The following is a 12,739-nucleotide window of genomic DNA, read 5'->3' on the forward strand; positions in this document are numbered from 1 at the left end:
CCGGGGCCAAAGCAGCACAAAATAGAATGATTCCATTCTTAATGACAGAATTCAGTCCCCAAATGCCCAGACTCCTTCCTCCCTGACAGAAGACGGAGATCCAGTGGGGTAGACTGATGGCAACTGCTTGAAAAGTTCAGGTACAGACCAAATCTGGCCAAAATGGCAGGAAGGAATGACACTTAACTGAGTGGTTAACACTTTTATTTCAAAAAGCACGATATTGTATATAACACTTTCTGAAAAATAATTAATAAGATACTGTAATTAAATGAATTCTGTTTTTAAACACAATAAGGATGTATAGAATCCCTCAGTGTGAGTTTATTCAAATTTTATTTAAATGGAATGCAACTTAGGCGGGAGACTAAAGGGGCGATTTCTGTCTGTCACAAAATAAAAGCTCTTTTGCGGGTTTTGTTTGCTTATTTATTTATTTAAATTTTACATCCTTAACATATATTACAAGGGCTTCATTATTTGGTTTAGAATATACATACTGTATTTGAATAATTGTTGGGGAGTTCTATGTGCCATGAAAGGTACATTTTCCTTTTTATAATCAATAAACAATAAACTGACACAAAAAGGAATGGAACCATTTAAAAGTTTTGTCTCATTCGAGTAGAATACAGTCTGAAATTCAAAACAGGTTCTCCCTTGAAAACTGCAATTATTTCCCATCCCCCTAAAAAAGAACAAAATGCAGAAACATATACACAATTCATCAGATTTAAATTTCTACCTGCAGTAGACGACACTAAACAGCTGAGCCTTCTGCTTTGTTATGGCTATAGTCACAGAGATAGTTTAAACATGAAAATTGTTTTAAAAGTTTGTTTTCTTCACCTTCTACAAGATACCTTCTTTCTCCACAAATATATTGACCAGCACTTTTTGCATCGAATACACATGGTATATACATGTATGTGGAAAAATACACTTACGTCCTTTAAACTTTCTGGATCCACATAGACATCTCCATTCCTACTGGAAGCTTGGATAGCCAGGATTCTCCTGGAATGTCTGTTTATCAACTCGGTGTATTGCACTGTTGAGCAAAATGCATATCTCTTCCCCTGTTCCTCTGACCCCTGCAAGTCCAGTGTTAATTTTTTACTTTAGGGTTTCATCTACTTAAAACTTTGTACTATGATGTCTACTATATTTAAAGAGGTTGACTCAACAACTCCAACACCCACACACAGAGAAGAAAAAATTCCATCTTGAAAAGCTAACATTCGTTATTCAATATTTTAATATACCATAAAACTTTCCGTTTAGAATTTTCCTTAAAATATATATGCTTCACTTGAGGCTGCCATAAAAATGGAAAGAATATCTTCTCTGATTTCAAAACCATCAAAGTCAGTTTTTTTTTTTTAAACTACTTTCTAAACCCCAGGAGTAGTGTACTTGAAGGGCAAGCATGTCAGTAGCTTTAGAAAATGAGTTGAAGGCAGTTACATTTGATCTCTATTTGAACATTTATTATTTGTACCAATGAATTCTGACTGAAAATGTAACTACTATTATCACTAATTATAATTCTGTAGCTACACCGAAGTGAAGCTGCATCCCTTGATTTCAACTATGGAAGTCTGATAGGCAGGTTGTTTGATTTGTCCTAACCCACTGTCTCCTCAGGAGCTTTCCACTGCACAGATTGTTAAGAATGATTCACAAACTGTTGCTGCCTTCACACAACATACTATAAAAGGTAGCCAAGACATAATTGTATGTGTACTGCACATAAAATAATTGGTGGCTTCAGAATATGTTTTGATACAAAGCCTGCCTGCCCATTGTAGAAAATTGTGTCAATTTATGTAAAAATATTTATTACCTGTAACCATAGATACAGGAAATCAATGTGTGTGTTATGTAACATTATGTCAGTAATGCATTTGTTACTGTTTAGAGATTTCTTTTGCTCCAGATTACTGCTCTGCCAAATAACTTTTTTTTTTTATTATACTAGGGCAAGTGATTGCTGTGCCACATTTGCAATTGTAATGATAATTTTCCTGGGAATGCTAAATTATGTCTTAATTTTATTCAAAAGCTTTTATTTTCAGAGCAATTAAACTTATTGTTGATTGATATTTACCATCTAATGTTCCTGGAACACTAAAATAATACGCTTTATACATAATCTTCCATTATAGTACATTGCTTGAGAGTAGCTATTTGATATAACAGCATTCAGTTGAGTTTTCAAACCAAAGAACAAAAATTATAGCAATTTCACTTGAAATCCATAAATCCATGCACAGGAGTGTGTTCAACAGAATCACTAAATGCTATTTGTTATTCAAAGATGAATGAATCAATAGAAAAACAGAACTGATAAATCATTAGTACTTTAATGCAGAGTGGAGAGAAAAACTAATAAATCATGCATTTCAAGCACTTGTTTTCCTTATGGCATGTTTAAAAACATAAAACATGCAATGATGAGATGCAGGTCAATATGAATGAACAATACCCAAACTAGTCAGAATAGCATTTCATTTTATAATCATAGATTTAATGAAACACTAAGAAAAGTACATATTCCATAATTTCTTTAAACAGAGACTCCAACCATACCATGAATACCGTAAACGACGATTTGGGCCATCATTTCCAAATAAATATTTGAAATGCCATAGAGATGGGAGTGGCCTAGGCTGATGGGAGAGGGTTAATTGCATGCATGATTTGCTTCGGTGAACTTGATATTTTATCAATTTATACTAGAACAAAATTGATACAATCATTTACTTTCTCAAGTGCACTTAACTGATCCATTAAAAATTACAGATACCTATATTTATAAATGATCAAAAAAAGCTAGAAATCAGCGAATTGAGCTTTGACTGTGTTGTATGGCCTATTGTCTGAATAAGGTGAGAACTTTAATTATAATTAATGGGTAATTCACTCTCTTTCCAGAGTTTAAGTCATCAAAAAATTAATCATAAGAACCATAAATTTTCTCCACAATGCTAATTAATTATACATGAACCCACTTCTCTCAAGCATCTTTTTCTGAATCTTTGGTGGGAGATAGTATATTAGGCACATAGTTTAAAACAGCTATTTGGTTACTGGTGTGGTTATGAATTTTCTTCTAGATCCACATGCAGAAAGGAATAAGGCTTGTCATATTACCACAATTTACTGCCAAGTAACTTATTTCTGTTTTCACTTATTTCTGGAATTAAAAACAAAATGAAACAAAATAAAAATCACTTTTCTATTTTTTTTTTTAGCACAAGAAAACTTTATACCTGAAATTTTAAAATCCACTCAGAAGCATCAAGATGTTGAAGAAAAACTATTTAGATACAGCGAGGTATCATAGACAGCTATTTAATAAAATCTTCCAATTAAAAGTTTCTTCTCAAGTCATAGTTCAAAGGTCATTGAGACACTGATTCTAAAAGGGAAAAGCATCGCAATCTGTGGTTATGACCATCGTAGCATTACTGATTAGTGCTTATCAATAATTGGAATCACACGGAGAATCACATTTCCCATGGTATTTCCTTTTATGGCTCACAGATTTCTCTCCCAGGTCAGTAAATGGAAACTGGGGGAGGAAGAGTTGAGGGACATAAAAATCTATGGGAATGCATGCAACAAAAATATGCAGGACCACTTCATGTAAACTTCTGCCTTCTTCATGCAAAGATGCCTATAAAAACTGAGACAAATTTTCTAATAGCTGAATTTTACGTTAGCTCAGTAACAAAAACTGTTAAACCAATTCCATGATTTTGCATGAGCAAGAGAATTGAAATGGTTCAAAGATTTCCAGCATAAGTTTCCATGGCCCAATTATGCTAATAAGATCTCGAAGAATAAAATGAGACAGGTTTATTCCTTGCTTCGGTTTCTTGTTCTTTTGACGAGGGAGCAGAACAACCCGGTTTTTGGAGGAGGACCCATCAGCATTGGGGCTTGGTTCTTGTGTGTAATTTTTATCTAGGGAAAGAAAGAGAAAGAGAGTAATCTCCAGATATAATACCGACTTCAGAGAATCTCTGTTAAGGTTAATAATATTCTATGAGCTACTGGAACACCATCAGGGTAAAATGCAGCTTCAGAGTTTTCATTACTTCAAAAATATTTTTAAGGCGCTGTGAATTGTGCAAGAATTTGCATTTAAGCCATATTCTAATGCTCAATGTATTAACAAAAAATAAAAATTGACTGAAATCACATTTTAAATATCATGTTACCTCTAACCTCACTTGTGGTAACAGCCCAAAACTCTTTGTTTCAGTCACATGATTATCTAGTATAATTCACTGACCATTTAAAGCAGGATAGGCTGCACCATTCCAGTATTCAGAATCCTAGTTACAGTCCAACATCAAGATATACCAGGGATCAAGGCAAGCGTTATTTATCTTGCTAATCAGATTGTTTCTCTCTTTCCACATGAACTGCAAGGTTTAATTTCAAAACAATCATTAGGAATGAAAGTCAAAAGTTAATGCGCAAAAAAGGTCAGAAATGATGAACTAGCTTTCTAATTTGTTAATTAATTGGTAATAGAATAGAATCAAATATTGAAAAGCCTGCTTAAAATACTTTGAGAGACTGTTCTAAAGCTACTCGTTTTGATTTCTTTGATATAAAACTACGAATCACCTTAAATGAGACAACCTTAAAGTAGATTATGTCTGCAATTTTCTCTAATTCAAGTCTAAATTAGAGAAGACATTTTATGAATATATGCTATGCTCAAAGCTAATTGAAAGCAATTATCAAAGTGGCATTTTGTCTGTGACTTTAAGATACATTGTAAGATAATAAATGATTCTCATTATGTAATAAAAAGGTCACATCTTGCCTTTGGGCTAGTGATGCTAGGAGTTTTTCAAAAGCAATCTGAGACATTTTCTTTAGAGAACTGCGACTAATACAAGAACCATCGCTTATTAAATATCAGTTGTCACCTGCACAGCACCCACATCAGAGATGAGTATTTCTTTCAAAAAGAAACACCACCTCATTAAAAGCTGCAAAAATATATCTCTTAAAGTGCATCCCTGACATTTTCAAGTTAAAATGAATATCCTTCACTTGTCATTCATTAATAGCAATAAAACAAAAAAAAAATGTATGTCACGTGAACAGGATCATTAAAATCAGCACTGGGGCTTTTGGGAAATGGAGATTCACTTCATAGTCTAGAAAGACAGAAGTATGTCAAAAACCTGGAAAAATGAACAATTTTATTTAAGTCTGTTGGAATCAGGTTATTCTGGGAAGACTCAGTGTTCTTCTCTTTACTGTAAAAATAAATTGCACCTGTAAAAGGCCAGTAGGCTAAGCCAGCCCCAAACTCTCTGAATGTATGATTTTATTTTATTTTTGTTATCTTATGAACTGTGGAATTGATAGCTGGATAGTTAAGATCCCAGAATGTGCACATCTTTATAGATTGAAAGAGGTCTCTACCAGATTTTCTCTCTTAATAAATTCAGTTTTAGATTATGCCATGAATTTTTAAATCCCCCTGAACCCTAGGTTTGTATAATATCTAATACAGCATCATTCATTCATTTATTCATTTCATAAAATTTATTGCACCCCTACTATGCTTCCGACACCCTACCAGTAACTTTTAATGAATAATGCACAATCTATGCTCCCAAGAAGTTCTAGTCAAGTAGGAAAAAGAAATTTAAACAGGCATGTTCAACCTATCATAGGAATTGAAATAGGAGGTTAAGCAGAAAGGCACTATTTTTTAATGATGAAAATAAAAGTGATCTTTTTTTACACAAAAACACAATGTTTAAATGAATGCTTGGGGAAGAAGTTATCACATATTACTTATATGATAACCTTAGATTCAAAAAGAACATTAGCAGCTAAAGTAAGAAGATATACATTTCTGACTCACAGTTGCTAGACTAAATTCCTTGGAGTGTATGAATAGTATTAGGACATTTTGGAAAATAAGTCCATTATTAGCAAATTATTGTTAAGACTTTGGAAGAAATACATCATTCTACTTACTTATATAAGCTTAGTAATAATTTATAACTAAGTGTAACCATAGTACCACAAATTATTGGCTATGAGATTTTGTTCACTCTTTGTGTTATTTCTGCATTTGAATTTTTTTTTTTGATCATGGCTATCTTTATACTGGCAATTCTTTTTTGAAAAAAATAACATGTTGCTATTCCTTCATTCAGTGCTCTTGATACAACGGGATCCTTAATCCATGTTACTATTGTGGAGTGCTAGTTTTCAGTTTCTAAGCAAGATGACGGCCACTCCTGTTTTTAAAAATTATCTAAAACCTGTCCTTTTGGTTGTTTGATCATGCCTATGGTCTAAGTATACAACTACTTCTTTAATCTAACATTATTTCCATAAAAAATTAAATCTTTATCTTTATTGTCTATTGTTTATGAAAATGAAAAACAACTGGCTGTGTTTTCCTCTTAGCGGAGATAACATGAAGGAAACTAGCATTCATGAAATGCCTATTATGTATCTGGGCTCTTTGCATACGTAATCTCATTGGATAGTTAAATGTCCTTGTATATTTGAACATAAGTAAAAAGGACTCCATTAAGGATGAGAATAATTCCAGTTCAAATGAGTTAATGGTGTGGTCACAGAAAGTCCCAATGTAGGCTCCAGAAAACTGTAGAGACTTAACTAAGAGTATGTTTAGGTTCAGATTGCCCTTGTGAGGGAACCTGGTTAAGAGGGCATCTCCAGGAATGGAATAATGATTCAGATACCTATTTTGTATACATTCCACACTTTTTGTCCTAAAGATTTTATTTATTTATTTATTTGAGAGACAGAGAGAGAGAGAGAGAGAGCGTGTGCTCACAGGCACGAGTGAGGGGTGGGGCAGAGGGAGAGGGAGAATCTCTCTCTCTTTTTTTTTTTGAGAGGGAGAATCTCAAGCAGACTCCATGCTAAGTACTGAGCACAACCTGGGCCTTGATCCCATGATCCTGAGATCATGACCTGAGCCAAAATCAACAGTCAGATGCTCAAGTGACGGAGCCACCCAGGCACCCCTACATTCCATACTCTTGTAATTTATTTATTTATTTATTTATTTATTTATTTATTTATTTATTATTTAGAGACTGTGATATCTACCAGAAAAACAATGAGTAAGGAGCAGATTTTATCCCTAAAGACTTTAGAATATCTAAGTTTCAGCAATCTGAAGACATGAGCCCAATTTTCAGCAGTCTTCGACTGCCTCCATCTTTCAACAATCAGGCAGTTGCTTCTTAGCTCTTTTTCAATACATCAAATATTTACTGAGCACTGGATATCAGCAATTTGCAACTTGATTTTTATTAGTTTGGAAGAGAATCTGAAATTTATAACTGAGAGAGAATCGTGGGCACTCATAAGAGAGAATTGTGGGTGATGGGGCTTCCAGAAGCTGGGATGGCTGCATGAAGGTAGAAGAACTTTGCTTTAAAAACGAAAGATAAATACTGTCAGTAATACAATACTATCCTATAAAGACTCTTAATTTCTGTGTATTACTTATTCCTTTGCAAAGCAATGGTGGCACAAGAGAGGCACTTCTACAGTTGCATGACTCTTTCTATTTCTATCTTCCAATTACCTATTAAGATTGGACACATCTAAAAATCTAAACATGAAAAAAATTTGGAGTTTTCAGTTTCATAAGTTTTCAGTACAAAATAAAGATGCACACAGGGAAACCAAATCAAGGATTACAAGGCACAGTTTTCTTGTTTCTACTGCATTATCAGTGTTATATAGTGTAACTTCATAATTATAATATTGAGAGTAATAACAAGATCAAAAAATAATAAGATTTGACTCTTGCTGTGTGCTGAGCATTATGCTAAGTATTTTACACAAGTAATTCAGATGCTACCTGTTTCATCTCTTTGAGTTGCCCTCAACAAAAGTCTATTCCCATAAAAGTATTATTGTTGAAGAGTGTAGGACTGAAGTATAATTTCATAAACACGACAGAATAGGGGGTTTATATCTCATAGCAGTAAACAGTGTTTATTCCCATTAGACATTTGTATTCTCTATAAAGAACTTTCATTATATGTCTGTTTTTGTGCCAGTACAGTGCTGTCTTGTGATCACTGCTTTGTAATATAGCTTGAAATCAGTCAACATGATGCCCCCAGCTTTGTTTTTCTTTTCCAACATATCCTTGGTGATTCGGGATCTTTTCTGATTCCAAACAAATTTTAGGATTGTTTGTTCCAGCACTTTGAAAAATGTCATGGAATTTTGATCAGGATGGCATTGAAGGTATGGATTGCTCTGGGTAGCATAGACATCTTAACAATGTTTATTCTTCTGATCCATGAACATGGAATGTTTTCCCATCTTTTTGTGTCTTCTTCAATTTCTTTCATGAGTGTTCTGTAGTTCCTAGAGTATAGATCCTTTACCTCTTTGGTTAGGTTTATTTCAAGGTATCTTATGGTTTTTGGTGCTGTTGTAAATGGAATTGTTTCTCTAATTTCTCTCTCTTTGTTGCATTGTTAGTGTAAAAGAAAGCAACTGATTTCTGTGCATTGATTTTGTATCCTGCCACATTCCTGAATTGTGGTATGAGTTCTAGTAATTTGGAGGTGGAGTCTTTTGGGTTTTCCACATAAAGTATCGTGTCATCTGCGAAGAGAGAGAATTTGACTTCTTCTTTGCCAGTTTGAATACCTTTTATTTCTTTTTGTTGTCTGATTGCTGTTGCTAGGACTTCTAGTACTATGTTGAACAATAGGGTGAGAGTGGGCATCCTTGTTGTGTTCCTGATCTTAAGGGAAAGGCTCTCAGCTTTTCCCCATTGAGGATGATATTCACTGTGGGTTTTTCATGGATGGATTTTATGAACTTGAGGAATATTCCCTCTACCCCTATACTCTGAAGAGTTTTAATCAGGAAAGGATGCTATATTTCATCAAATGGCTTTTTCTGATCAATTGAGAGGACCATATGGTTCTTCTCTCTCCTCTTATTAATGTGTTCTATCACATTGATTGATTTGTGAATGTTGAACCACTCTTGCATCCTGGGGATAAATCCCACTTGGTTGTGGTGGAACAGAATAGATATGGATCCTCAACTTTATGGTCAAATAATCTTTGACAAAGCAGGAAAAAATGGGCAATGGAAAAAAGACAGTCTCTTCAATAAATGGTGCTGGGAAAACTGGACAGTTATATACAGAATAATGAAACTCGACCATTCTCTAACACCATACACAAAGATAAACTCAAAATGTATTAAAGACCTCAATGTGAGATAGGAATTCATCAGAATCCTAGAGGAGAACATAGGCAGTAACCTCTTTTACATTGGCCACAGCAACTTCTTTCAAGATACATCACCAAAGGCTAGTGAAACAAAAGCAAAAATGAACTTGTGGGACTTCATCAAGATAAAAAGCTTCTGCACAGCAAAGGAAACAGTCAACAAAACAAAAAGGCAACCCACAGAATGGAAGAAGATATTTGCAAATGACACTACAGTTAAAGAGCTGGTACCCAAGATCTATAAAGAACTTCTCAAACTCTACACCCAAAAAACAAATAATCAAGTCAAAAAATGGGCAGAAGACATGAACAGACACTTCTCCGAAGAAGACATACAAATGGCTAACAGACACATGAAAAAAATATTCATCATCATTAGCCATGAGGGAAATTCAAATCAAAACCACATTGAGATACCACCTTACACCAGTTAGAATGGCAAAAGTGGACAAGGCAAGAAACAACAAATGTTGGAGAGGTTGTGGAGAAAGGGAAACCCTCTTACACTGGTGGTGGGAATGCAAGTTGGTACAGCCACTTTGGAAAACAGTGCCTCAAAAAATTAAAAATAGAGCTACCCTATGACCCAGCAATTGCACTCCTGGGTATTTACCCCAAAGACACAGATGGAGTGAAAAGAAGGGCCATGTGCACCCCAATGTTCATAGCAGCAATGTCCACAATAGCCAAACTGTGGAAAGAGCCGAGATGCCCTTCAACAGATGAATGGATAAAGAAGATGTGGTCCATATATACAATGGAATATTACTCAGCCATCAGAAAGGATGAATACTTTACATCAACATGGATAGGACTGGAGGAGATTATGCTAAGTGAAATAAGTCAAGCCGAGAAAGTCAATGAACATATGGTTTCATTTATTTGTGGAACATAAGGAATAGCATGGAGGACATCAGGAGAAGGAAGGGAAAAATGAAGGGGGAGAAATCGGAGCGAGAGACCAACCATGAGAGACTATGGACTGTGAGAAACAAACTGAGGGTTTTGGAGGGGAAGGGTGGGGAGATGGGTTAGCCTGGTGATGGGTATTAAGGAGGGTCCGTATTGCATGGAGCACTGGGTGTTATACGAAAACAATGAATCGTGGATCACTACATCAAAAACTGATGATGTATTGTGGTCACTAACATAACATAAACAAACAAACAAAAAACCCAACTTTTGTTAGCCCAACTAAAATTGAGATAAGAGAGGAAAGTCTTTTCTGACTCATTCTCCAGGCAAGTTCCACATGACTCATTGGATTTTTCTTTCCTAGTTCCCTATTCCCTAACACCAAATATTCTCACTAGCCTTTGTTACAAAGCAGAGTGTTTCTTTTCCTCAGGTCATCTGAACACTTTGTTCAATATCCAGGCCCTGGAGGCCCTGGCTACTCACCAAAGGGCTTACTAAGTTTTCTGATAAGAGGGGCATCCAGGATGGCAGTGTAGGAAGATTCTGAACTCACCTTCTCCCATGGACATACCAGATTTGCTACTACATATGGATCATTTCCCTGTGAAAAATATCTGAAAACTAGATGAACTGCTCTCCACAACAAAGGATAAAAGAACCACACTGAGATGGGTAGGAAAAGCCCCACCCTGGTGCAGCAACACACAGTAGGGAGGGATATCATCAGACAAGCTCTTCTCCTGGAGAAGCAGGAGGCAGTGACTGGTTCCCCACATTGGATACCCCAGCTCCTGTGTGCACTGGAGAGATGATCCCGAGAAAGTCTGGATTAGAAAACCAATGGGGTTGACATTTGAGGTTCCCAAAGTGGTACAGGAAAGATTCCCCTCTTGGAGGGCTTACATGCTGTCTTGCTTGCCCTGACACCCAGCAAATTGTAAAGCACCTAGACTATACATGAGGAAGATTCCCATTTGCTGATCTGGGGGCATCAGCTGGAGGGGCAAGGGACAGTTGAGATGCTCTCTGGAGATAGCTCTCTCTCCACACAGCCTACTAGCAAAAGTGGATGAGGTTGGATGTGGCACCCTCCTGTTGCCTTGCTGGGATGGACAGGGACAAGTGGTTGTGGTACTTGCTGAGGCAGGAGGGCATGGGTGGTTGCAATGCTCCCCTTCTCCCTGACTGGGGCAGGGAAACATGAATGGTCACAGAGTCCTCACACTTGCTAACTAAAGTCTGCAAGTAGGGGGGATTGCAACACTGCCCTGGCCTCTGGCTGGGGCTGATGAGTTGAATGATCCCAGCATTCTCCCTTTCCCAGCCTAAAGCTGGTATGCATGCACAGAACAAACATTCTCCATCTGCCTTACTGAAAAAGTGGGCACAAGCAATCCACATATTTGGGAGCACCCCTTGATCACCTGGCCCTGGTGGCCAAGAGACCTGGCATTCCAGAACTCCACAGGACTGTAACAATTGGAAAGACAGTTCTTGGCAGTCCATGACCCCCAGTGCACTGCACAGACAGCAGCCTGAAACACAACCCCAGTCTTCCTGTGAAAAAGGCCTATTTACTTAGCCTAGAGCTTCAGCTTGAGGGACAGGCTTTAGGTTTCCATACATCTAGAGGCTAAGAAGCACCCCTAGGGAGTGTAAGTGGAGAACACCATCCTTGAACACCCCGTTGGCCTTTCTACAGCTCCACAAAACTTTCCAGAAAGAAGCTTATAGGCTCATCTGAAGCCCTAGTTTTTGCAACTGTTTCCCAGGGGACACCTCCAGATCTCCTGGTCTACAGACTAGCAATGATTACACATGCGGCCCCATAGACTGTAAACATTTCCATCCTTTAAAAGCTGTTACCTGAAAATAGATCCTAAATGAGATTCCTCCTTTTGGATTACTGACAGGCCTTGGCACACACTTAAAAATAGAGACATATCAAGAACAAATTATGTAGTTTAGAAAATCAAAAAGGTTCAAGAGACAACCAAAAACTAGGGCAAGGTTAAATGAGAAGGATCATCACCTATACAGACCATTCCCTCAAGACTGAGAAAGGTAGCAGTTTCACCTAAAACATAGAAACAGAGAGTCAAACAAATTGAGAAAACAGAGAAATATGTGTCAAATGAAAGAACAAGACAAATCCTCAGGAAAAACATCTTAATGATACAAATATAAGTAATTTACTTGATAAAGAATTCAAAGGAATGATCACAAAGATGCTGATGGAACTTGAGAGAAGAAAGGATGAACATACAAAACCTTCAACAAAGAGATAACATATAGGGAACAAAAGTAAAAAACATAAGTCACAGAACTGAAGAATACAATAATTGAGCTGAAAAACAAGTTTGAGGTGTTCAACAGCAACTGACTCAAGTGGAAGAATAGATCAGCAAGCTGGAAGATAAACGAAACTCAGAGCAACAAAAAGAAAAAAGAATTTTAAAAAATGAAGACAGCTTAAGGCACCTACAGGACCATATCAAATGGAATGACATTTGCATTATAGG

The 12,739-nt window shown here is 36.4% G+C and overlaps 1 protein-coding gene across 9 annotated transcripts in view; it reads right to left on the reverse strand.

Moving 5' to 3' along the window:
- Positions 1 to 206: 206 nt before the first annotated feature.
- The window catches only part of DGKB (diacylglycerol kinase beta), a 710,493-nt gene continuing 697,960 nt past the window's right edge, over positions 207 to 12,739 (reverse strand). For all 9 annotated transcript variants that reach the window (XM_025873283.2, XM_025873279.2, XM_025873282.2 and 6 more), the window contains one exon: positions 207 to 3,972. In XM_025873283.2, coding sequence (XP_025729068.1) covers positions 3,865 to 3,972 — 108 coding nt within the window. In that variant the 3' untranslated portion in view covers positions 207 to 3,864. The remainder of the gene's footprint in view (positions 3,973 to 12,739) is intronic.

The sequence above is a fragment of the Callorhinus ursinus genome, unplaced genomic scaffold (assembly GCF_003265705.2).
Source record: "Callorhinus ursinus isolate GAN/ISIS: 27379988/994484 unplaced genomic scaffold, GSC_fseal_2.0 scaffold12, whole genome shotgun sequence".
Lineage (NCBI taxonomy): Eukaryota > Metazoa > Chordata > Mammalia > Carnivora > Otariidae > Callorhinus > Callorhinus ursinus.